Source organism: Aulonocara stuartgranti, assembly GCF_965226115.1.
Source record: "Aulonocara stuartgranti genome assembly, chromosome: 8".
Taxonomy (NCBI): Eukaryota; Metazoa; Chordata; class Actinopteri; order Cichliformes; family Cichlidae; genus Aulonocara; species Aulonocara stuartgranti.
The window spans coordinates 4,113,143-4,138,991 of record NC_138959.1 but is presented as its reverse complement, the minus strand read 5'-3'; the positions used below and the strand labels follow the sequence as shown (position 1 = coordinate 4,138,991).

The window sequence follows — 25,849 nt, the reverse complement described above, 5'->3', positions numbered from 1 at the left end:
CATTTCAAGGATTGTTTTTTACCCAAAAAAGAAGAAAACTGAAAATGAATCAGGTTAAAGTTTAACTACTGGCCTGCATTTACCAGTAAGTACAAACTCTCCACAAGTACCACTTAACTCAGGTTTCCCACGGCACCTGTGCAGAGTTTCTGTTTATGACTGCGCTCAGGCCTCTCCAGTTTTGCCCCAGAAAGTGGTAAAAAATTATTTTTAATAGATCCTGATTACATAAAAACAGGTTTTATGGTTTGCCCTCATTGGCACTGATTTATTATTTCCATCAGTGAATGAGAAATGAAGACGCTGAAACAGCCTCAACGAGGCTTTTCACTTCTATGTATAGCTGATTCGACCCACCAACAGCAGCGAGGACTGGAGTGACAGTAACCCAGTGACGTGCGAGGAAACTTTCTGCACAGCCTCACAATTGGTCGACCTCTGATTCCATTCACGTGTTGCCAGGGAGAGGGACCCTCCACCCAAATCACACACATAGCGCACTCCCTCCTATGGTATTTTACTAATTCACACAGGAATGCACCGTCCAGTTGTCAAGGGACAGAAGAAACGGAGCTTTTTTTTTACAAGTGTAACTTCAAATATGTTATGCAATCATTATTTAACTCTATACACAAACAGATATCAGTGTGTGTGTATATGTAAGGACATCATATCAACAATAGGGTTCAATTTATCAACAATTTGATTTTGTCTTCTTTTTTGGTTCTGAACAGTCTGTCACCAAATAACAACATGAGCCTCAATTTGATTCTTACGTTTATACAAAGTATGATTTCTACTAAGATTTCTTTTTCACCTTTTCAGCAAATTAACTCCAAGGTTGTGTATACAAGTGGGAAGAGAGTTCGTATGCATAACTGTACAAAACAATAATTACACAATTCTTCACAGCATCTTAATATGTGCATTGTTTACACAACATCTCTATTTAATTATTAAATCATCATCAGTACCTTTATTATGAAACTGCTGATTAAGCTGCATGGTTTTCTTCACCACAATACACAAAAGATTTTAAAGATTTCATTCAGTTTAATTTTATTGTATTTGTGCAGCTCCAATTCACCACAACAGACACCTCGGGGTGCTTTGTATTGCAGGGTAACGACCCTGAGATATATGAGTGAAATGTCCAACAAACAGACGAACCCCTGCGAGCACGGTGGAGAGGAAGAACCTTTCAGCAGAATCAGGCAAGGGGAGGGGCAGATTTCTATGTGGTCTCAGTGCATCATGGGAAACCCACAGCAGCATATCAATGAGGTCGCCTGAGATCTCCCGATCCACCCCTTAATGAAACCAGTTATAGGCCCCACATATGGGTGGGCTGAAATTTGGCGTTCTATTTTGATTTTTTCCAGCATTTTTGAGACCTCACAACTTCTTAAGCACAGGGGACACGTTTCTATTGCTGGAAAACAATGCTTCTCTTGCTCTACATCTTTTTTATTGAAAATAAGAGCCGTCATACTGAGGCTTAGAGCTGAACAGTGGGAATTTGGCTTTAAACTGTGACACTTGGAGTGGGTTTAAGACCCAAGTGTCATCGAGGACAGCTACGGAATCCATGAAGCGTGTTTGAGGCTGGTGTGGGCGAGTGGGTGGGCCCGGGTGACAGAGGTGCAAGAGCTCGTAACTCACACACATGGTCAGCCAATCAGCAGGGCCTGTGGGGGCAGAAAGCCGGTAAGTTACACTTGGAAACTAACAAACACATAATAACACAGAACGGACAGACAGCAGAAGACAGAAGGAGTCACGAGAGGAAACCTCGATCTCTTCTGCAGGATTTCAGCTGAACCCGAGACCAGCTGACTGAGCTCCTAAGGTAATGTGCTCTGCTGTGACTGGATGTTTGAGTCAGACTTTGCTGAGCTGGAGGTGTCCTCACTGTCAGGTCACAGAGTAAGAAGGACGTTTGAGGCTGATGGAAAGTTTAGTGATAGTTGCAGCATTTCCAGAGTCTAACATGTTGATCTTGCATGTCCTGAAAGTCTGACTGGCTCTTAGATGAAGCTCATCTGTAGATAAAGCCTGGTTAATTCCATATTATCAAAGTAAAGCTCTTCAGGTATCCATTCACGCAGGCTCTGTGCGAGCACTTCCAGGACAAGTGTGGCCTCTGTGAGTGGGAAGAGTGTCTGTTTTGATCCCCCTGTATTCGCTGTCAACATGGCGAGCCCTGAGGAAGAGAGACTTTGACAGCTGGACAGCCTCAGTGGAAGGCATGCAACCGCCCCTCTGTGCGCTATTTATATTCACCTTGCCGGGCTTACAACCGGTGTCCCTTCATTCACACCCCGCCACGGCAAATGCCACCACATTAAAGTGCTTGTCAGCTACAAATCAGTGGTTTCTACTACGGCTGAATTAATCAGGGTTCTTGTGTTGCAGGAACCTAAAAGTAAGGCATAAAGGATTATTTTAGACTCAATTACTGCCTGATATTATAACCCGGTATTTGTCATATCATATCTGCCATATCTTGTGTAAATATGACAAAACTAGGGTTGTATAATTAAGGATATAAGAATGAAATAGTTTTCCTGCTTAACATAAAAATGTAGGATAGATATTTAAATAATTAATGAAAAAATAAAACATATTCACATATTCATACATATTTCTCAGTGGTTCCAACTGTTGAAATAAAAACAGAAAAGATATCCAACATCACACATTTCCGTACAGTATACAGTATATTCCTGATCATTTTATTATAGGACAACTCCTGGCTTTAGATGATGATTCATTTGTTTTACAAAAAAACGGATGGATCCATCTGCACATCAGGGAAAGAAATGAGCTGAGCAGCACCTAAAAAATCTGATCTATAGTGACCCCAAGTGGTTAAACTCCTTACCTGTGCAGGTGTTGTCCCTAAACAGTCGATTATAACGAAAAAGCAAACTCAGTCTATTATTTTGTTCTTGTATAAAATTAAAGCAGATTTAGGGATAAGCATTTGCATCTGCTGCCGCTCAAAAAGCTCACATATTAGTTTTCTTAGACAGGCCTACTGATCATAAAATGCTTCTAACCTTGTTAGAAGTCTTTTTAAAGCATTTAGCTTCCTTATACTCTAACTTATTAGCAGCCAAGCAAGACAAATATCTCCCCATTCACTACTAGGGTTGGGGACCAAATTATATTAAAATATTCAGGATGAAACCTGCTAACTTTGGTTATTCTCAGACATTTTATCGCCAAGAAACAACAAATGTATCCATCTTTTATCCGCGCACACGGTCTCTTAACATTATTCTACATAGTGCAAACACACACCTTTAAAGTACTAAAAGAACAGGGTCCATTCTGTGTGGCCAAGTTATCCACACCAGGGTTTTTAGTAGGATCTGACTTACTTCAAAATACTCCATATGAAACTTACTGTTTTGGTTTCTCTTCTTTTAAACATTTTTCCATCTCCTTCTCTCCTCCAGTTCTAGATGCCGACCGACAGCGACAGAGACATGGCCATACCTCGGTTGTTTAACTCCAGCACACCCTTCATCATCGTGGCCGGCGGATCTGAGATCTCGTTTCTCACCAAAGTGGACGATAATCAGGGATGCGAGGAGGAGAAGGACTCGCTGGTCCAAGCCATCGGCCCCCACCTGAGTCGAGTGATGCAGCGCGGCACAGCCAAGCATGTTGTCACACAGGGGCGTGAAGTTTCCGAGGAGAATCCGTGTGTTTCTATAGTCGCGCAGGCTGAGCGTAAGTAAGACTGAGATCAGATCTGAGTCAGGACTGTTTTACATTGTTTTCCTTTTTGTCTTAGCTACTTGCATCCTTCTATTACTTTGGTTTAAAAAACACACAATGAAAGCACATGTAGAGTACATCCAGCACAGGTCTCCAGTCTATCATGGGGCTGCACAAGACTTAATGCAAGCCCTGAGGGGCCAAAAGACTTCATGTCAGCACAAGATGAGTACTTCTTTAATCAAAGGGCTTTGATCTTGCTTTTAAAGAGTAATGACTAAAACAGGCTTAAAGGTTTTCAATTACCTATAATTGTTTTGAGTTGTACATCAGCACTTTTCAGGTTTGCAGAACAGCTGCTTATGCAACCGAAGATCACTAATGTTCACTACCAAGTAGGTGTATTAAAGAAGTGGTGCATTAGCTCCTGTTGTGCAAAATGACATAATAGCAGCTAAAAGCTTCCAGAGACGAATGCAGAGAAACCGAAGACAACATTTTTACTGTTACACCTCTGAATGGAAGCATGCAGTTGTAGCACATGGACCAGTTAAAAGGTCCAGGCTTTTTCTCCATTTACACATTTTCAAATCATGTTTATGAACTTTAATCCACAACGAGACTTCTCTAACTCTAACTCCTACTGTTTCTCTGTCCCAGGAGAAGACTTCCAGGAGTTCAGCCCGACCAACACTCAGTGCCCCTACTCTCAGTCTCGCCTCCTCCAAAAGCACAGGTAAAGAACACAACACACATTACCTGTGCACAGGCTTAAATGCCCTCCATGGCCAAAAATATAGGATACAGGTATTATATGGCTTCCATTTAGCTTGTACGTGAGGGTTCAGGGTTCTTTATGTGCCTGGGTATGAAGGAAGCTTTTGTGCTCATGACCAGCTACATATTTGTATTCATAGACAATAACAAGGTTTTAGCTGTGCTTTTTCTGTGTGCATGAGACAATGACCTCTTCCTGCACTTTAAATAACTCATGTGCTCCAAACAACATTGTGATCAGCTGGATTTTAAAGAAAGCATTACGCTTTCTGTGTGAGAAACCAAATTTTCATACTTCTTCTCATTTGCAGGACTCTCGGTAAGGAAGCGACTGTGAGCGACTCAGATGATGAGAACTTTGAAACAGCCACCAAATTCCCGCGCTACCACCTCCAGAGAAAACAGCGCCGGAAAACCAGAACCACACAGAGCCTGGAGGAAGGGGAGGAGCCTCCTATCATCCAGGGTCTGTGGGTGCAGGAGATTGATTGGCTGAAATCAGCAGACAGAGAGACGACTTCATCAGCTGAAATCATACCTCCTCCTCCTCAGTTTACTGACTCGGCCTCAGACCCCTGCAGAGACTCGTGCATGTGTGACAGCTGCAGCTGTGCAGATGTTTGTGACTGTGTGAGGAGATCAGAGGAGGCGTCGCCGTCAGAGGACCAATGCAGATCCGTAGATACAGAAGACACATCCAGCACCGACCACAGAGGAGGCTCGGGCTCTGATACCGACTCCGTTCGCACTCATGAAAGCGACTCAGACTCGTCTTATGACGTTGATGTTGGCACACAAGGCATCATGTCGACCTTTGACCTCATGTATGTGTCTGGATTTACCCCTTCCTCCAATGCAGGATGGAATTCTGACTCTAGAGGAAGTGTGCAAAACTCACTGGGAAATTCAGAGTATTCCCACAGCCTCAGCACTGAGAATACATCCCAGTGTTCCTTTGGGTTTGATGACATGAGTGACACAGTTTTAGATGAGCTGAGGGGCAAAGTGGCACACATACCAAAGCTGCTTGTTTCAGCTTTCTGCAGAGATTTCATCAAACAGATCCTAAACAGCTGGAAAACATCGAAACCTGCAAACGAAGGACTCATATTTCATGACGTAAGACATTCACATCCAGTCTATCCACACTGTTTTTGTTTATGGACAGTAGACAGCAGAAGCAGTAGTATTCAGTCGCTGCAGGCTGCATCAGTGCAGCATTTGGTTCAGCTTCTAAGGAGATGCACATCAGGTTACCTCGTAGCGTTTCACAAAGACTCGGATTTAAGTAAAAATTTCTCTTTAACCAACAATAATGAATAACAATGTTTTTAATTCATAATTTAGTAAAAAATGAATGAAGTGTAAAAATCTGTGACATCTAAACTCTGAATGCAGACGTTTCACCACTTAAAGGTGGAAACTTTTACTTCGTGTACAAGATGTGAATGTTTAGAAGCTAAAGACACATTTAAAATACAATAAAAGTTATGAGCCAAAAGAAATCAATAAAAAAATAAAAATAAATAAGGTAACTTACTGTTAGCAGTTCTCCAAATGGAGAAACCTTTGCTGAAGAGCGGCCTCTGCACCAGAGGGAACAACGCCAGGATGAAGAACTGTTAACAGTAACTTGGTCTAGATTTGAATACTGGTGGTGAGGTAGGTGAAGTGGCCTGAAGGGAAGGCTCATCTGGGATTTCAGCGCTTAAATGAGGAAGACTGGCTGTAAAAGGTTTTTTTTATGGGGGATTTGTGATGTAACTCGTTTCCTTTTTTCTCTCTTTGTTTCATCAAGCATCTCCAGCCCAGCAGTTTTCAGTACAGAGAGGGAGAGGAATACTTTGTCCTTCATCACATCCAGAATGGATCATATGGTGATGTGTTCTGCGTTCGTGACAGAAGCACTGGCTTCAAATGTGCTGCCAAGAGGGTAAGCCAAGATCCGCTGAGTCAGTCATTACAATCCAGATGTGCTCCACCCGGGAGGTTTAAACTCCCGAGAGCTGACATGCTGATTTTATTTAAACTGATTTCTGTTATTTAGCTCATTGTTGGCCGTTCTTCTCAGATTCCACTGAGTCATTTCAGCAGCGAGGAGGTGAGCACATGGAGTGCTCAGAACTCTCCTCGAGTCGTGGAGCTCTTTGGAGCTGTGAGGGAGGGGCTTAACGTCGTTCTCCTCATGGACCTGAAGCCAGGTAACCTAACTACACGCTACAAACTGCATAAAAACCGTCTGAGCAGTCTGAGAGAGTAATCATACTCTCCCAAACCCCATCAGCTTGTTTAGCCCAGCTTCTAAAGGAGATGAACTGCCTACCTGAAGATCTGGCCCTGCATTACCTTCATCAAACACTGGGGGCGCTAGAACACCTACACCAGAGAAGGGTGGTTCATTTGGATGTCAAAGGTATGTGTTCTGTTTTTGTATAATGACTTAGATCTGAATGATAATATGTAGAAATTAAGAGAATTCAAACCCTCTGGACATTTTAGAGTGACCAGTGTGGTCCTAATCATTTTATATATAGGATAAATCAAATGTGCAGGTGTATGCGGATGTATTCAGGCATTTTACTTGAGGAAGTAAAAAAATATCAGCAAATACTCTTAAAAATAATCATTAAAAGAAAACACTGAGAAGCAGGAGCTATAAGCGTCTGGCCTCTTTGCATTATTCACTGAGTAGATAAAAACAATAATGATGTCATGCTTTATTTTTAGGCAGTGCATTTTATAGCAAAATTTTTCTTAATTTATAGAAGTTGCTAAAAAATAAAGGACACAAATATATAGGTAGTACTTTTATCTTTAGTTCATTATACACATTATTTAGGCTCATTTTGACTTTAACTTGCAATGGAGACTTTTACTTGTTTTGGAGTATCTTTCTACTGAGATAAGACGTGTTAAACTCTACCCCGAGTTTTTTGTGAGACCCCAAAGTACCTTTGCAGAGATTTTATATAACCAGTAGAACATACAGAGAAAAGAGCTCAGCGAAGCCTCAAGCTGGTGGTTGTGCTGTCAGCTAACATCTCCTGTGATGGTACCTAATCCTAAAGGGACACCTCACCCCTAAACCCTCGGTAATCCCTGCTCATACGATTGAGCAGGAGGGGTTTGCTCACATTAGGCCCCTCTATTGTGCTCTGAGCTCATGTCTAAAAGCTTCGCTCATCATACATCTGTCAAATTACCCACTCTCATCATATCAGATAGCACAAAGTTCCTGTGCTTTTTTTGTAGATGGTACCTCATTCTACCTCGAGATGGCCGTTCACGCTTTAGCCCCCCCATGCACCCATCACTCTTACAGCCTCTGACAGCCTCCTGCTTCTCAGTCAACTGTTTCATAATGAGCACCCAATGAAAACAAGCTGTCCCACTGAATCCTGCGTGTTGATCTTATTCCAGTTGACAATGTGCTGCTGTCTGCAGACTGCAGAGACACATTCCTCTGTGACTTTGGTCTCTCAGAGACTTTAGATGACAGTGGATGGAGCACCAAGAATTTCAGGGGTAAGTTGATCCTCAAAAGTCTGAAATAAACTATGGTGCAGTTTACAGATGACTAACCTTTTGGTTCAAACACCATGATTTTTATTGATCTAATTAAAACACACACACATATATATCACAGCAAACTGTCAGTCTTTTTAAAATCTACTTGTGAAATGATCTACTGCTTAGGTTCCCATAAATACACAAAAAGGAGTTTGCAATGAATAAATCTGCCTTTCACCACCATCTTTCAACCTTTAAACATTCATAACTTTAAAAGATAGCATGCAATATTCTTAACCTACCGTGTTAGCATTCAAAGATTTGCAACAGTCTTCTCAGTATTTGATTATTAACCACAACGCTGGACATATTTTGACCTCTACATCGTTGTGAGTGGCTTTTTGAGTTTAAAGACTTTTAATTCATTTAACGTTTGTGAATGTAGGAGCTGCATTCCCCGGCACAGAGACCCACATGGCCCCTGAGGTGGCACGAGGGGATCAACTCTGTGCCAAGGCGGATGTGTGGAGCAGCTGTTGTATGCTACTGCACATGCTCAATGGATGCCAGCCATGGATACGTTACTATTCCCATCCACTGTGTCTCCAGGTAAAAATCTCTTATTTGCTGTTTGTGGAAAATCAGACAGTTACAGGCTGAATGGGACAAAACCACACTTGTGTATTCATCTGTTTTAGATTGTCAATGAGCCTCCGCCTCTGTGGGAGGTGCCATCCAAGTGTAACAACTTCACAGCTAAAGTGTTCAGGGCCGGATTCCAGAAGGACCCCGAAAGAAGAGCGTCAGCAACTGAGCTCAGGAAGAAAACCACCAAGGCCCTCAGAGCAGGTCCATGCACCTTATGATCTTCTAATCATTTAAGTGTGTACAGTTTATATTACATTAGAGTTGTGAGAGCAGTGAAATCATGGCCCACAAACTAAAATGAGTTTAAATCACGATACAAGCATTCAAAGCCTTTAGAGAAAAGCTGCATGTAATCACCAAACACATAAAATTAGCCAAAATAAAGCCCATCTTATCAAAACAGCTTTTTGAGACAGTAATCCAGTAATCCATGCCTTTGTTACATGTAGGCTGGATTATTGTAACGCACTTTATTGTGGGGTTAGTGATGCATCCATTAGGCGTCTGCAGGTTGTGCCAAATGCTGCAGCACGTCTTTTAACTGGAACAAAAAAGTTTGAGCACATTACCCCCATTTTAATTTCACTCCACTGGCTACCTGTACATTTTAGGATTGTTTTTAAAATTCTCTTATTAGTTTTTAAATCTCTTAGTGGCCTGGCCCCCCACCTCTCAGAGCTACTACAACCATATACACCTGCCCGTTCCCTTAGGTCCGCCAATCAGCAGCTCCTTAAGGTACCGAAAACTAAGTATAAATTTAAAGGTGACCTTTTGCTGTAGCTGCTCCAAAGTTGTGGAATGATCTGCTCTTGCACGTTACACAGGCCTCTTCTCTTTCTGAGTTTAAAAGTCTCCTTAAAACATATTTATTCGCTGAAGCCTTTGGCACTGTTTAAGGGGGTTGACTCAATTTTTGACTCAACATGTTTTATTTTATTTGCATTATTTAGTTATTTATTTTATCTTATTTTATCTTATTTTTATTTTATTTTTACTTTGCTTATGCTATTTGCATGTACAGCACTTTGTGAACTCTGGTTTTATGTTAAAGTGCTTTATAAATAAAGATGATTTGGTAAAACAAATAAAACAGATTATATAATATCTCCAAGAGGGAGTATCTCCTGAGGAAAATAAAATAGGACCTGTATCCAAATCCACTTTTTGCCAAAGAAGGGACTCAGCTGTCTATAGATGCCAAGTATTTTAAGCATATTGTGACACTGCAAATTATTTTCTCCACAGTTGGAGGTCTGAGTTCTTGGTCCATGAAAAGCGCCTGTGAAAAACTGTATCATGTCCAGAACCAGAATGAAGACGCTCGCTGCTCTTTGTCCCATCAGATTCAGAATAAACCATCACATACTGGCTCAGCACCTGCTATGTACTGGGTGAGCCCCTGGAGAACTGCAGCAGTAGACGAGGACAGCAACGACTGGTCAGAAGGAAACTCAGACAAAGAATCTGAGTTGGAGACATTTTGCTTAACTGGGGAGTGGGACTCTGAGCCAAAACCACTGCAGGATGATTACATCACAAATGACAAAGACTGGAAGACTGGGTCTGATTCAGAGGTAGATATATACATGGCGGAGGACGAATATATTCAGGAGAAGTGGCTGAAAACTGACAAGGACTATGAGGGGGATTGGGAAGAGGAAGGAGATGAAGAGGAGGAGGAAGAGTGGGATTCTACCGAGTCCACGGAGTATCTTCGTGCTCTCCGAGGCCTTTTCCCTTTACTGCAAAAAAGTCACCAGATAGAAGAGAATTCGTGGGGATCAGAAGCAGAGCTGGAATACCTCAGAGATGGTGAGTCATAAAACAACTCATTACTAAAGCCCCGAATCATATTATTATTATAAATGTGGCTCAGATGAGGTTACAGAGCTCTTTGTTCTTCGTGTCATATTCAAAGATACACTTTTAAATGGGACATATTATCCTCTTTCTGTTATTCTGTCATTTATTTGCAGTTACAATGATGGACGCTCGTAGTCTGTTTATGTAAACCTAATCCAAAAATTCCAGCTTCAGACTGCAATAAACACTCGTTTTCATGCATTTTTAAACTCTTGGTTCTGCATGATGTCACAGAGACAAGATATCCCTAATATGGTCATTTCAGGCACACATCCACATGATCTTCAAATGTTTTGTTTATGGGCACAGCTAATCAAACAAAGTCGGTTTAAAGGGACTGGAGCTAACTTGGCTTGTTTCAGACAAGGTTGTCAAAGCCTCATCAGTGTCCGCTAATAACAGAAACTTTTCACATGTTGTCCTTTACTAGATGTGACTAAAGGTACCAGAATCAAGACCCCGTCCCCTGAACCTCGAGATGAACCACCATCCTGCTTCAGCTGCTCTGACACATCGCAGATAGATGCCTCAGAGAAGGTGAGTACCCGTGCACGAGGGATGTAGCCAACCTTGACGTCACTTACTGGTTTGCAAAGTCTTCGCCATTTTAGCGTTTAGAAACCAGACATGACATGACAAGCTTTGCTTAAGGCGCTTCTTCACTGGCTTGAATTTTGAGACTGTTACGCTACGTCCATCTTTTACATAACAAACATGAGCATGCATGCTTCGTGTGTACATTTATGTACAAAATAAAATCCTCCACAAAAGAAAATCTTCTTTCTTATTTTTAGGACTCTGATCACTCGTCTGATGACCTCAGCTCTGGCATCTTTTCCTCCTGCAACAGTCAGACTGATGCGTGCTTGGAGTGGTTAGCTTTAGCCAATCGGCCGTCCTCACAGTGCTTTGAGGGTAAGATGGCAGGGACGCACCTCTGTGCTGATCGAGGGCTGTTGGCAGAATTTTTCTAATGCTCTGACATTTGCAGGTATCGATATCTGGATAGAGGACCCCGAGGGCAAGTGTTTGAGGATACGCGAACGTAGGCGGATCAAAGTGGGGCATGTTGCCATAGGCATTAGTGATCAGGTATGAGAGAGTTTTAAGATGTCCAGAAACCTTTTAGCCATCAGACCGAGGTTTCTGTTTTGTTTCCTCAAAGTGTATTTTGGTTTGCTTTTTTTCTCTTTTCTTATTTCCGGAACAGAAAGTGAAATGTCCCGAAGTACAGTTAAAGAACAAAATTGGGGAAGTTTAGATTTAAATCTGTAACTATCTAATGAAAGAACAAATATACTAAATTATCATTACCACTTTGCAAATACATCTGACACCCAGTCAGCCAGAATCCATATGAATAATTACACCTGTCGCTCAGATCTCAGGGAAAGCCTTCACTTTGGAGACTCTGGACAGGAAGACGGTGTCCTTTGAACGAGAGATCAGAGAGTCTGGTCTGTGGCTTCGCTGTGTTCCTGCTCCTGACAGATGCCAGCACTGGAGGTGGAGAGTCAGAGACGGCAAGCTCGAACTTCGAGAATGAGACGGATATTTTCTGTTCTCTGTTGTTGTTTTGGTCTTTTGCACTAATTTAATTTGTTTTTTCCATTGGGAAAAGCTTTTAAGCACTTTAAAACTTTTCTCAGTGCATTTACACATAGCTCAACATATATAATCCATTTTGACAGAAAAATGGGCAAAAAAGCTTAAACACGGGAAAAACAAAGATACCAATCAAGCACTTTATTAGGAACACCACACTGGGTTCAGGTAGGCCCTCTCTTTGCTACCCAACAGCCTCAGTTTACTTCCTGTGTTGCCAGAGTTGTTCTTCTGGATTCAGACTTGCTGGTTAGGACGACGTCGACGTAGGTCGTCTGAATTCAGTCTCATATTCATAAAACCACATTTAAGATGAAGGAACCATTAGAAGATGACTCCTTCCAGTGTGACTGGTGATTGTTGGTAATATGCTGGCAGAAAGAGACCAAGAAAACATTCCCCATGTTATCCCACTGACACCAGCAGCCTGGGCAGGTTGGCTCATGCTGATTTTGACCTACCTTTTACATGGCGATAGATCCTTGCTGCATTTCTGCTATCTGGACTGTATGTGATAATCTCACCATCCTGTGTTTAGATTAGATTACATGTTTTTAAATCCAGTGAATCACATTATTAACAGGAGCCGTCTGAGACTCCATATTCCTGCAGATCCACCAAGGCTGAAAATTCCCTCCATGCCACACATGAACTGAGTATGCACAGGATCCGTTTTTTGTTTTGTTTTTTTCCTCAAGGAATCCCAACACAATTTCTCATTTTTGTTCTTTTAGTGTGATATTTTTTATGTATTTTTGTAGCTGTAACACAAAATATCCAATCCTTCAAACAATGGTAAAGGATCCCTTCAAAATCTCCCAGATCCAGACCTGAAATGATGACCACTTTGAGGTTGTGCAAAGTCCCACAGCTGGTAAAGATGCACAAACAAACCGAATCAACTGCAAAAATAAACTGTAATTTGTACTTAATAACTACTTACATGTCCGTTACCTTACCGAACCCCAGTACTTAGCTTATACTGCTGTGTTAAACCAATGTCATAACCTACACCCAGCCTGAGCCGCTCCCTACCAGAAATCCAACAACACATTGTAGGAATCCAGACCTCAGCCCCTGTGTTAGGTCTGTAGTGTGAACACAATATATTGATGAGCACAGGAGTAATATTTCTGCAAAATAAAATGTAAGAGGGATTTACATGTACCTAGCTTGCTCATTATGCAAATACAACAGCTAATATGTGGAGATATGTTGTTTACCTCGTTTTAATAACTGTTAGTTTTGTCATGCTCACCTCTTTCCTTCATTTCAGCAAAGTGTTGTTGACATCTAAACGTTGAGCTCTGACAGGATCATCTCTGTTTTCACTGGTGTTAGCAGAGCAAAGCAGAGGAACGAGAATAAAAACAAACATTATGGTCCCATTATGGTCAACCATTCAGCACAGCACTGTAAATGAAACTTCAGAGTTTCTGCTGCACTGGTGCCACGTGATTGGCTAACTGAATAACCACTATCACAAGCAGGTGTTCCTAATAAAGTGCTACTTGAGTGTACAAATAAAAAAAATTTGATTTTCAGGTTAAACTGTTTCTATGTGTTTTAAGTAAGGATACAAGTAGTTTACACTCCAAGGTTATAAATGTGCTTGAATAAGAAATGGTGTTGGTAGGGCTGTAATAGGTTGTGACATCTGTATTTTTTTATTTTGTGTGTTAAGATTGTTTCCCTCTTTCCGTTCTCCTGCTTTTTTTTTTTCCTTTTATGGATCACTAGGAACAAAAAAAAATCCGTTCTCTGTATCTCTGTTTACTTTCTGATGTGGAAGAAAGAGTTTGTCATGTCATCTGTTTCATTTAGAGTTTAAATGGCATGAAGCTCCTTAAAATGATGTGTGTTTTCCACAATATACAACAAGGCTGGAATCTCTTGGTACTTGAATGTGTCTTACATTTTATATTCTAATAAAAAATGACTCAGAGGCACAAAAGTTGCTGTCTTCTGCTCATTTCCAGCTATTGCCTTTCCCAGTGGTTTCTGACTTGGTGTCATTTGAGAAAGACCAGGATTAGACCTGCTGCACACTGTAAACATTTACAGCACTGATAACGAGGCCCAGCCCTATAAAAACAGATGCTGTTAAACACGTGAGGCTCTTACATATGACCAGGAAGGTGTATGAAAACGGTCGCCTCAGCCTGATCCTGTTCATTCATTAATTGTAATATAGGTATTGATCTTATACAAATTGTTTTTGTACAGTATAAACTGTATTTGATAAATATCAAATATAAAAATGTTTCTGTCTGGGCATGAAATATACAATTTTGTATTATTTGTATTTGAAATAGTTCAGCTAGAGGTTCCCACTGAAGAGAGATTCATGTTATTAAATGAAAGTAACTGTACATGCGACACTCTTTATGACTATAGCAACTAGCTGGCTAACCTTGGCTTGCTTCTCATTGACATCAATGGCAAAAGTGCCATAAACCCAGACCAGTGCTTGCTTTTTGTCCTTGTGTGGTGTTAACTGTTTGTTGACATTGCTAATTAACAGACTTTCTACCCTAAGGTTAGCTGATGATCTCACTGTTAATGCTGTGAACAGAAGAGTGGTATTCAGACAAGGTTCACATGAACAAGCACAGCCATCTTTAAACTTTTTGTGGAAAATTCAAACTGACTCACTGATGTAAAGGTCACTACAAAGTCCCATTTTTTAGTTATGTTACAAACCCTTTAAACTACGAATAAAAGATGCTCAATAATTTATTATTAGACTTTTTTTTTTAATGTATTGCTACTGTAAGGCCCACAAAGTGTAAAAAGATATATGCTTCAGAAAGTGTAGTTGACGTGGAAGTGCCTTAAATATGCATTCTTTCTAATGACCAGCAGGGGGCGACTCCTTTGAATGCAAACACACTTCCTGAAGTTTTTCCTTCCTTGATCTGTGCCCTCAGTAAAGTCTTAGCTGGTTGTGCTATGTGCTTATGAGCACAATCAGCTAATTTTAAGTCATACTGAAAAACAACATGAAGTTTCCTCTTTGGCTCATGACTTGTTAATCATAAGATGGCAATCGTTGGCCTGTGGTGTCCACTTTTTTCAAAATACCAAGATGGCAACAGTAAAAACAAAACACTCATCTTGAGTCACCAGCGCTTCACTAGCCAATGGGTGATTACGATGACTACACCCATCTTTTATATACAGTCTACAATAAGGCCTCACATTTCCAGCTTGGTGCTTGAGGAATGTGAAGCTTCTGAGTTTTCTTTAAACATTCCTCCAATAGCAAACACAGCCAATAATAATTGCAGACATCAGGTGCTGTTAACTGCTGACAAGTGTGATTAATTACCATTCTAAAAGTTAAACCATAAATGATTAAAGACAGTGGTTGTGAGACTTGCAGACAATGAATTTATTCATGATAGCCTGCAGCCTTGGACTAATCATATAATAGATAAATGCTAGCATTTCTGTGTCAGCAATTTGAATTAACACAATTAAAATAAGTCAGGATCTAAAAAGAAATGTCAGGATGTCTCTTCAATAGAGTCCACTGGAAGGATTTCACTGGTTCAAGTCTTCAAAAAAAATGCAATTAATCAGATTATGAAGAACGAGATGGACAGTAAGGCCTAAAAGTTGGGATCAGCCAGGATCTTGAGTCCCGGCATGGAAAAACGGGCCTCTAAACAAGTAAATGTTAGAACTCTCCACCTCTCTCACACAATTGGAAAGAGTGCTGGAGAGGCCTTCGGTGACCCCAGTGATCACTAGGTTTTACTCAGAAAATGTGCTTAAAAGTAAAAGCAAATTAAACATCCATAAAGATGAAAAACGATCAAAAAGTAAATCAAAATGACCACAAGCAAACATAGAGGAAAAACAATAAACTAGAAACAGATTTTTCTAATGTTGTGTTTCTGTGTTTTGTTTTTTTGACTCCCTATAGTCCTTGTGTTTATGTGTGGATTTTTTTATTTATTGGTGTCTTTTTAGGGTTATTTATGTTTATTCATGGCCCCATGTACTTGTTGGGGATCTCATGGATCGTTTCCGCTTGACTTGTATGCTTTTTTGCATGTCTTTGTGGTTATTCATGTCATTTAATCGTTATTATCATTATTTGTCTCTTTTGTGGCCAATTTCTGTTTCCCTGTAGTCATTTCTCGTCGATTAAAAAAGGGGAAAAAACAGAAAAACTATGAGGGCCCGGTTCTCAGTGTCTGAAACTTGAATAAACTTGTCTACGGCTCACTTCCTCGACATTTTGTACACTGTGCGCACAGGGCTCTGCCGACACGCTGATTGGACCGCGGCGTCATCTGGGCGGGTTATCCGTTACACCATGCGTGCTACGATTGGACGCGGTATGAGAGTGGGAAGTGGCCGTACGCCGGTGTCTCCCTGGTTGCGCAAGACGCCATTTTGGGGTGACAGTGAGAGATAACGGAAAGATCGAGAAGCTGTCGTTTTAAAGGTAATAACCCACATAAACTCGCTTGTGTTTTGCCTGTAACGCCATTTATTGTACGGCGATTGTCGCGCGGTACCAGCGATTCGATTTAGTTTCGCCTGAGCATGACGTCACGAGGTTCTTTCTCAACTGTGACGCGGCATTTAGCTAACGGCTGTTAGCTTAGCGAGCTACCGTGTATCAGCTCTTTTAATGTTCACGCCACAGAAACCAGGCCTCAGTTTTCCAGGTGGATTTCGTAGCAGGTCGTCGTTATATGTATTAATAATATATGCTGTAACCGGCAGTGGTCTTTAGACCGTTGACGAACGGTGTCGCCTGTTCGTCGCAAGTTAGCATATGCTAGGAAAACTAGCTATCTAGCTGAAGCATCCGCCCTTAGTGAAGCGAACTGTATCCTGTTTCGAGTACTGGTAATCAGGTAAAGAGACCAGAAAACTTCAGACTTTTCACAGAAAATCTGCGCGTTCACATAGCAGAACGTTTCAGCCTTTATTGACACGTACTGATATGAACTTTAACATTAACTTAGCTTGACCTTATAGTTGAAAGCTAGCGTCTTGTGACGGCTCACTCGTACAGGAACATTATCCTAACCTGCTATTGCAGAGTTTTCTAGCTGGAACAGGCCTCTCTTATCTTTTCATCAGTTAGCTATTCGCTTTATCCATGGTTGTACAGCTTAGCCTCAGGATATGCGATTTTTCTGCTGTTAAATAATTGACACATAGGCAGTTTTAACACTTCTGTAGTGTAGAAGTTAATGGCTGATATGGACGGCCAGAGTTAGCTCTTAACTTAGAGTCGTAGACGAAAGCCTCAATCATTCATTTGTGTAAACATTTAACTTGTTCTCCTCCGTGTGTCACACAATGTACCTCTTTTTTTCGACTAAATATACAGCTGTCATCGAACTGCTCTAATGTGGTGTGCCTCTACGAACTGACTAACGATAAAACGACGGTAAATCAGTCCAGATGTCAGCTGTTTTCTCTATGATACATTTTCCCTGTGTTCACTTCCTCTCACCATACTGCACTGAAACCGATTAACAGCAGACCTTACACTGTCTTAACCCTGTCTCTGTCTCTGCTTTGACAGCTTCATCACCATGGGGAATGTATTTGCAAGCTTATTCAAAGGCCTGTTTGGCAAAAAAGAGATGAGGATTCTAATGGTGGGGCTGGATGCGGCTGGAAAAACAACTATCCTATATAAACTCAAACTCGGAGAGATAGTCACCACCATTCCCACCATTGGTATGAACATTTACATCTATCACTCCAGTGTCATTGTAAAGAAGCTGTATTTTTAGACTGCTATGAGAAGATTGTAAGTTGTTAGTTATTTCCCATTGTTATTTGAGAGGACAAAAAAAATCCTGTTCAGCAGATCTTCAGGTCTTTTAAACATTTGACTGTTAATTTGTTTTAATTACTAGGGATACACTGTTACGGAACTTAGGGCTATGAATAATATATCTACTTTTTGTGTTTATTTTTATTTTTTTTATTGCAATTTACTTCTTACTTTGTTTCAGGGGAAGTAATTAAATCATAATTAAAATTAACTGATCTATTTTAAAGTCTTTAACCAGGAGTGATGTAATAAATATTGGCCACAAAGGCAGGTGAATGCCATTACCAGTCAACAGGGTGACCAATCATTTTGTAGCTTTAAGCAGTTATGGTAATTTTTGATTAGTGTGGTTTTTTTTTTTTTTTTGGTTTTTTTTTTTGCGAGGGTCCAAGTTTACTGTGTTTTGGTCTACAGCAGCCAGATGTTTCCTTATGTCCGATTTTTGGGACATTTCATTTTAACAATGGTTTAACAAAGAATAAGTGATAAAATGAGAGTAACTGAAGACCTTTTTTTGATTAAAATGCAGTCAGGAAATGTTGACTTTAAAAATAAAAAAGTCATATTAGGAACAAACAGTGGAAAAAAAAAATATGTAGAAATCTTTACCTGCGTGTAGTGTTTGCTATCGAGTGGTCCAAAGCCTTTTAGTGACTCATCTATGTTTCCTCTCCTTCTTTTTCTTTTTTTTTTTCCTTTTTCCAGGTTTTAATGTTGAAACTGTAGAATACAAGAACATCAGCTTCACAGTTTGGGATGTGGGCGGTCAGGACAAAATCAGGCCGCTGTGGCGCCACTACTTCCAGAACACTCAAGGTGAGGTGAAAGGGGGGGTGTGCAGTGGCGTTATCTTAGCTGGCAGTTGTGTCAGTGAGCATTACTGCCCGTAGGTGGCCTCGTTGGTGCATAGAGGATATTAAAGAGACCAATGACTCACATGCCATTGTTCCATTCTCAAAGGGCGTATTGTGTGACTCCTCTACTGTTTCCTGATGTGTAACTCATCAGAATGTATAGCCTATGCTGTCTTGTGTTTGCCAGTCATGATCCGGCTTGTAAGCAAACTTAAGTTGAACATTTTGTGGTATCTTTAATCTGCAGAAATTTATTGTGATTGAAGCCACCTTATTTGCTGCTCCTGTGGTTTCCCTGCATGCATTAGATGAACATCACCTTCCACATACTGAGCACCCAAGTGTGAAACTAAATGTGTCAATCATTTCAGTGATGATCTAAGACGCAGCATCATTTAACAAACAGCATGTCTGACTACAGAATTTTCTTCTACAGCAAACAAGGAAAGTTGTGTTTGGGTTAGAGTGCCGAGTATTGGTTAATGATTTCGTGATTAAGGTGACAGAAAATCTTTCTTTCCATCATTTTTCCAGGCAAAAAGATTAAGGCTCTATGCAAAATTAGGCCTGTGGACCATCTCAATCTAGTCTGTCCTTAATGGTCTAGCCTCTCCCCAAGAAATGTTAAAAACAAACAAACAAAAAAAAGTAAAAACACATGATACTTCATTTTTTTTTATGATGACCTGTTATATCTTCACTCTAATGGTAAAGTTCTTAGCATGCAAGTGGCTTTTTTGACAATCTAACAGAAAATTCTGTTTAAAGTATGGCCCTGTTCTTACATTATCTAAGTCAGTATTGTCTTCTGGGGGCGTGGGGGGGGAGCTGCCCATCACTGTTTTAGGTTTTTAACACTGACTGTTTTTACCCTGTAGAGACGTAATTTTCTCTGTCAAATGTGTCATGGTGCTGTGATGCCCTTAATGCTCAGACAAAGTTATTGTATTACAACTGAAATGCTTAGAATATCTAAAAATTGAAATTGTCTCTATCAGTTCTGTCAAAAACATAATGAAAATGGCGATTCTGAATTATAGCTTGATATCTTTATCCCGACATGAAGAGAAAGTCCAAACAGTGATAAATCTCAGTCAGGCCTCCACATTTATGACGTCTTTCTGTCCGAACATCGTGAGTTAAAATGAGTTTGTACAACTTTGTAATAATTAGTAAACATGAGTAGAAAGTTGCTGGTTGGTGTTGTGTGAAATGTTCCCAAGTTACCGCTTCGCTGTTAGCTTCCTCTGCACTATGAAAAACAGAGAACTGAATAGTTCAGACCATATAGCGGATTTTTGTCTCTGATATCTGATCCAGGTTCTGTAGATAGAATTAACCCAATATCTAACCAAAATATCAGATTGGCGTTAACCTAAAAAATGCGTAATTATCTATCGCTTAAGGTAATAAAGAATCAACCCTCAAAGCCAAGAAAAACCAGCATTCCTGTTCTTGATCATGATCCCTCAGCTGAACACCAGCTGAGTCTCAAGAATCCTAAATTTCAGGCAAACTGACCAAATTAACAGCATCACTGTGTCTTGTAGATATTCCTTTCATTTTTGTGCCCTTCACATCTTCACAGAGTCTGTAATGTAACAGGTCAGTGAGGCTGCATACAGATTCTATCTTCACAAACAAATAGTATCTCAGTTATAGACCGGAGCTGAGCATGTGATCACGTCGTCCCCTGTTACATGAATATAAAAACATCCTGTTTGTACATTCGGTGAGCTGTGGGTATGATGAAACATTTCCTCAAACAAGCTGGCATACAGATCAGGAAGTGTGCTTCAGCCATAGGACATCTAACAAAATGACCTCAGTTTTCTTGGCTTTGTCTTTATTTTTTGTGTTAAATTTGAAGCAGGAAAACATCATTCAACACTGTTGTACTTTCATCCATCCATTCGTGTCATGAAGCTTTTTTTTTTATACGGTCATTAAACTGTCGGTTGTCTCAAAATACAGCTTTCACATGATCTATGACAACTGAAAATGATTTGGCAGCTTTAAGTCATAAATTAATCTGTACTGAACTTAACAAATGACTGATGTGTTTAACAGCTTCTGGATTTAATATATTCTCACAGTCAGCAGACCTGCAGCTGCCAAATCACAAATTATTACTCATACTTTTTTTTTTTTAATGCCCACTCTACTTTACTGTTTTGGGGATTAATAAATGGCCAGGAGAGCTGGTCCAGACTGAATTATTACTGGAACAGAGTCAGAGCTTTTTATCTGGGACAATAGAGCACGTATTGTAACCAGAATATAAATGAAGACATGTTTCTGCATTTTTTTATATTTTTATGCTGTGTATTTTTTATTTTTTTATTTTTTTGTATGCAGGGCTCATCTTCGTGGTGGACAGCAACGACAGGGAGAGGGTGAACGAGGCGAGGGAGGAACTGTCCAGAATGCTTGCTGAGGACGAACTCAGAGACGCCGTGCTGCTTGTTTTTGCAAATAAACAGGTGAGTTTGCGTTTCAGACACACGTAGAGCCAAGAAAGGAAATGAGCCTCAAATTTACTTCTCAATTGGTTTGGATGAAAAAGCTTTCAGATATAAAGATCAAGACTTTATTTGTACAGGACCTTTCTTTAATTAAAAAAAAAAAGAAGCCTCTGCTGGTTCAGAGGCAGAAATACAAGTATCAAAATGGTGTGAACTTCCACCTTAAATGTTTCCCTGTCGGGGATTTATATACTTTGAGATAGGACTGGGGAGCGTGTAGCTAGCCGTGTTAATGTGGGCAGGCAGAAATATCAGGCGGCCATATTGTGGGAGACAAAATCCATAAATTGGTGCATCCTGCTACTAACCTGAAGGTTGCTGGTTTGAGGCCCTGTACTTGACTCCTGGCAAAAATAAGCCAAAAACAATAACCTGACAAAACTAATATTTAAAAAACGAATGCAGTCCATATGTAGAAGCTATTTCATTTTTATTTTTTTACAATGAAGAACAGCTGTCACTGCAGGATCAACATCTGCACATTGATTCTCTATTCTGAAACCTGCCCTGCGGTAGGTCACATGTATTGAGAAGAAAAAGAAAGCATTGATTAGATAAGGAGCTTTGTTAAATGTTAGGCTGCTGTTGGGAAGCATTTAAGTAACAAAGTGTTGCAGGTTACCTTTGTGGTGGCCATCTTGTTTTCCCAGTAAAGAGGAAGCCTGCCTCAATTGCAGCTCTTTTATAGGCCAGTCTGTATTAAGAAGGTGTGTCTTGAGAGTATTTAAAGGGAGCAGGAAATGGATTGGGAGCCATTTTGAGAAGTTGCTGTCTGCATGTGCATGATGTTGGCAAGAGATAATAAAACAATTACTTTAATTAAAATAGAGTGAAGTCTGATGTTTCCCTCACCGCCCCTCACTGTGTAACAGCTGCTCATTCATTTTCTTTGTCAGAACTCTGTCAGTCAAGAAAAATGCAAATGATGATAAATCTCAGACAGATTTAATAGAAGTAACACCTTTTTTTTCCCTCCCTAAATGAACCGTGACTAAAACCACTACAAACCACTTTGTTACTGATCTGTTGAAATCTTAAATGTGCTAACCAATAGACCTAACCACAGACATCAGTGACAGCGGAGAAAAACCAACAGGATATCGTCTCATCTACCTATCAGAACAGGTCATACGTTTGTTTCGGCGGGTTCCTCAGTTCATGTAGATTCCAATGTTCATCTGGTGTTTTGTGTCTGCATGCTCTGTGTCAAGTTCACACCTTTGAAGCTTGGCTGTGTTCAGTTAGCAGGGGGTTCTGTTCAAAATCTTGCAGAGAGGCTGTTGTTGGTCCGTCTTTGCAGACTTTCTGGTCTGTGTGCAGATTTTAGCACAGTATAAGTACAGGATGTGAGGGAACCAACAATTGATTAAATACAAAACTTTCCATTGCTTCTGGCAGGTGTGCACACTTTCATGAGGGTTTGAGCATGTTCAAGGCCTCAAAAATGGAATTCATTACTATTAATTATACTACTATAATAATACTATTAATAACGGCAGCATAATAAAACTTGTATTAATATAAAGTAGTGTATTAATAGATCCCTATAGTAAAATAATAAAATCCAAATGTAAATATTAATAGAAATATGAAACTTAAATCAGTATTACGACTACTACTAAGGATCATTCAGTAAATGAATAATAAATGAGCCTTAGCACATTCAGTGTTCAGGCTGTTGTGAAAACAACTCCCATGATCTGTCACCGCATTATGACATCACTAGATGTTTATTGGCCCCCACCATCATCTATTCTGGATAACCCTCCTCTCTGACTCTGAGAATGATAAAAATAAGATTATTTAATATCACCTGAAACAAATGACTTATACTCAAACTCAGCAGGAAAGTTTTACTGAGAGCCGATCCCCAAACACTTGTATTGGACTGGAAGTTTTTTTTTGTTCTCCCCTCAGCCACTGCTGTAGCCCCCTAGTGGCCATTAAAGAGAGTGCATGATTAAGGCACTTTCACATTGGCTGAATTGTTCAGAAGCTTTTCTACTGTTGATGGAAGCTTGTGGGATTTTTGGTTCAGATGGTTAAAAATGGTTAGAACTGCATCATAACTGGCTGTTTCCTCTCCCTCTAGGATCTCCCCAACGCCATGAACGCTGCAGAGATCACAGACAAGCTGGGCCTGCACGCCCTCCGCCAGCGCAGCTGGTACATCCAGGCCACCTGTGCCACCAGCGGAGACGGCTTGTATGAGGGCCTCGACTGGCTCTCCAACCAGCTGAAGAACCAGAAATGATCCATTCCAGCAGTTTTGAATTATTATTTTTTCGTTTGTTTGTTTGTTGTTTATTTTTTTTCTGTTTCGACACAGCGGCAGCACCGGATTCAGGCCCCCCTCTGCGCCCCTCTAACTCCTCTGCCCTGGCTCTTTCTTTCAACGCCTTCCTCCTGCTTTCTCTTCCTCCTCGTCCGTACTCTTGGGGCTCTAGCCTGTGCTGCTTGTGTGTGTGCGTGTGGCTGTGGGTGTGTATGCCTGTGTGGATGTGTGGGTGTGAAGGCGTCTCTGTGTATGCTGGCTGGGATCGGGAGTAACCCTGGCGTGCCTTTTACACACCTCCTGTGGAATCAGCAGTCTGGTTTTCAAGGCCCCCCCCCTCTCTCTCTCTCTCTCTCTCTCTCTCTCTCCATCCACCAAACTCAGTCTCTGCCCTGCTCGGCCTACCCCCCTCCTCACCTAATCTGTCTTGCACGGCCCCCCCCCCCCCCCCCACCATGACCCTGTTCTGCCCCGCCCTTACTCTTCAGAGGAAGCACGGTTTTCATACGGCAAAGAAAGAGCAAGGGTGCAACTCCCCACTCCTCCCTGTAGAATATATCTATGTTGACTAGAAATGCCCCCCTCCCTCCCACCTTCAGTGCTTAGGTGTTCATTTTAATCTGATTTTTGAGACCTCAAACCCACCAAGAGATTCAGTAAATTGCATCTTAACCTGTATCAGGTCGAAGCAAATGGAAAAAAAAAAAACAAAAAATGGAAAATTTAAAAAAAAAAAAGTAAGAAAAGAGAAAATCCCATCCTTGATCATTCTGGTGTCATCTGAAAATCATGCTGTTTGTTTTATTAATATTATTATTATATTGGAATATAAAAGATTATTCTTAGCAATGGTTCTCCAGTGAACACTACCTTTCTCCCCTCCCACCACTAAGTGAGAGCGTGAAGCACAAAAGAAGAGAAAATTAAAAAATTAAACTCTACGAGAATATGCAATTCTTGACTTTGGGTTGCTGGCGTTTAAATCCTGGGATTAAATTAGGATTTTCCTTTTTCTTTTTTCTTTTCTTTTCTTTTCTTTTTTTTTTTTTTTTGGAGATGACCTTCAGTGTTTCCATGCCAGATACAAGGTGTTGGACATTTCGCACACTTCAGACTGAGGCAGGTGTCCTAATACATTCACAGGCGTCACATGTTATTCCTTTAAAGAGATGTTACATTTTTTTTTTCTGTAACTAGTTTTAGCATTTCTATTTGTACTTTGACTGCTGAACCAAATGCATTTGAGCAGTATGACAAATCCTGTATATGGAAGTAGAAAGTGCATCCTCGAGGGCCTCAGACGAGTTTTTTTCTTCTCACCAACGGTTGGCACATTTATTTTGAAAGTCTGAAAGCATCCAGCTGTGTGTGATCTTTTTTTTTTTTTTTTTTTTTTCTCCTTCCTGGTCGGGATGAAGGATTGGCACCAAAAAAAACAAAACAAACCATGATAAAAAATAAAATAATGAAGGCTCTCTATAACTGTGAACGGTCCAGACGTCTGGGTGTTTACAGGCAGAAAGACCAACACAGTAAGTACTCTGTCGGAGGCTCGTCGGCGAGCTGGAAGGACTTGGTGGTAGACCTGTTGAGGGGAATGGGTGTGCAGTTAGCTGGTCGTCCTCAGTGTTGAACCATGGGGGTTAGAGCTGGCACTTCTGTCAAGAATGATTGTAAATCTGTAAGTTCCCCTATAAACTGTTTCTGTGGGGATTTCCTGAACACATTAATAAACATGATTTGATCCAACAGCTGTTGGAGAGGCTTTTTATTTTCTCATGTGTTACAGTAGTGGATCTTTGCATTAAACAAGGTTGTAATAATGATGCAATCCCTGTGAAAGTTCAGGCCTTAGATGGCGCCCAAATCTGGTCAGCTTTGTTTTTTTTGTCCACATGGTTCACAGTGTGGTGGTGCACACTACTAGTGTTTAACAAGCAGGAGATCCAGAGAAGGGATGCAAATCCCTTGGAATTTTTTTCTCCAGGAAGGGTGTTTGGTGGGTTTTTTTGTTTTGTTTTTTAAATGTGGAGCTACTCAGATGACTTGCTCAACATTTTTCTGGTGGTTTTATGGGCACAATTATTCATTTCAAGTCATACTAAGTAAAAACAAAGCTCATTTTTTGAGTTATGCTGATTATTACAGTTAGGAGGATAAACCACACTATGCTCGGTGGCTAACCTTTTCAGTTGTCATAAAGCGAGGAAATATCCATAGAGGCCAAAACCTTTTTGCAAACGAG

General features: G+C 40.6%; 2 protein-coding genes across 2 annotated transcripts; both read left to right on the top strand.

Moving 5' to 3' along the window:
* Window positions 1-866: 866 nt before the first annotated feature.
* map3k14b (mitogen-activated protein kinase kinase kinase 14b) lies at window positions 867-12,076 on the top strand (the record flags this gene model as incomplete). Its single annotated transcript, XM_082544912.1, has 16 exons — window positions 867-1,707; window positions 1,809-1,849; window positions 3,465-3,741; window positions 4,390-4,465; window positions 4,818-5,625; window positions 6,305-6,439; window positions 6,578-6,707; window positions 6,791-6,919; window positions 7,927-8,031; window positions 8,462-8,625; window positions 8,715-8,865; window positions 9,913-10,479; window positions 10,961-11,067; window positions 11,325-11,445; window positions 11,522-11,622; window positions 11,912-12,076. The coding sequence occupies exons 3-16, from the start codon at window positions 3,471-3,473 to the stop codon at window positions 12,074-12,076; spliced, it is 3,030 nt and encodes a 1,009-aa protein (XP_082401038.1). The 5' UTR covers window positions 867-1,707; window positions 1,809-1,849; window positions 3,465-3,470.
* Window positions 12,077-16,483: 4,407 nt separating this feature from the next.
* arf2b (ARF GTPase 2b) lies at window positions 16,484-25,353 on the top strand. The gene is made up of 5 exons (XM_082544156.1): window positions 16,484-16,594; window positions 17,693-17,850; window positions 18,656-18,766; window positions 21,163-21,287; window positions 23,422-25,353. Exons 2-5 carry the CDS (start codon window positions 17,703-17,705, stop codon window positions 23,581-23,583), a joined length of 546 nt encoding a protein of 181 aa, XP_082400282.1. The 5' UTR covers window positions 16,484-16,594; window positions 17,693-17,702; the 3' UTR covers window positions 23,584-25,353.
* The last annotated feature ends 496 nt before the right edge of the window (window positions 25,354-25,849 follow it).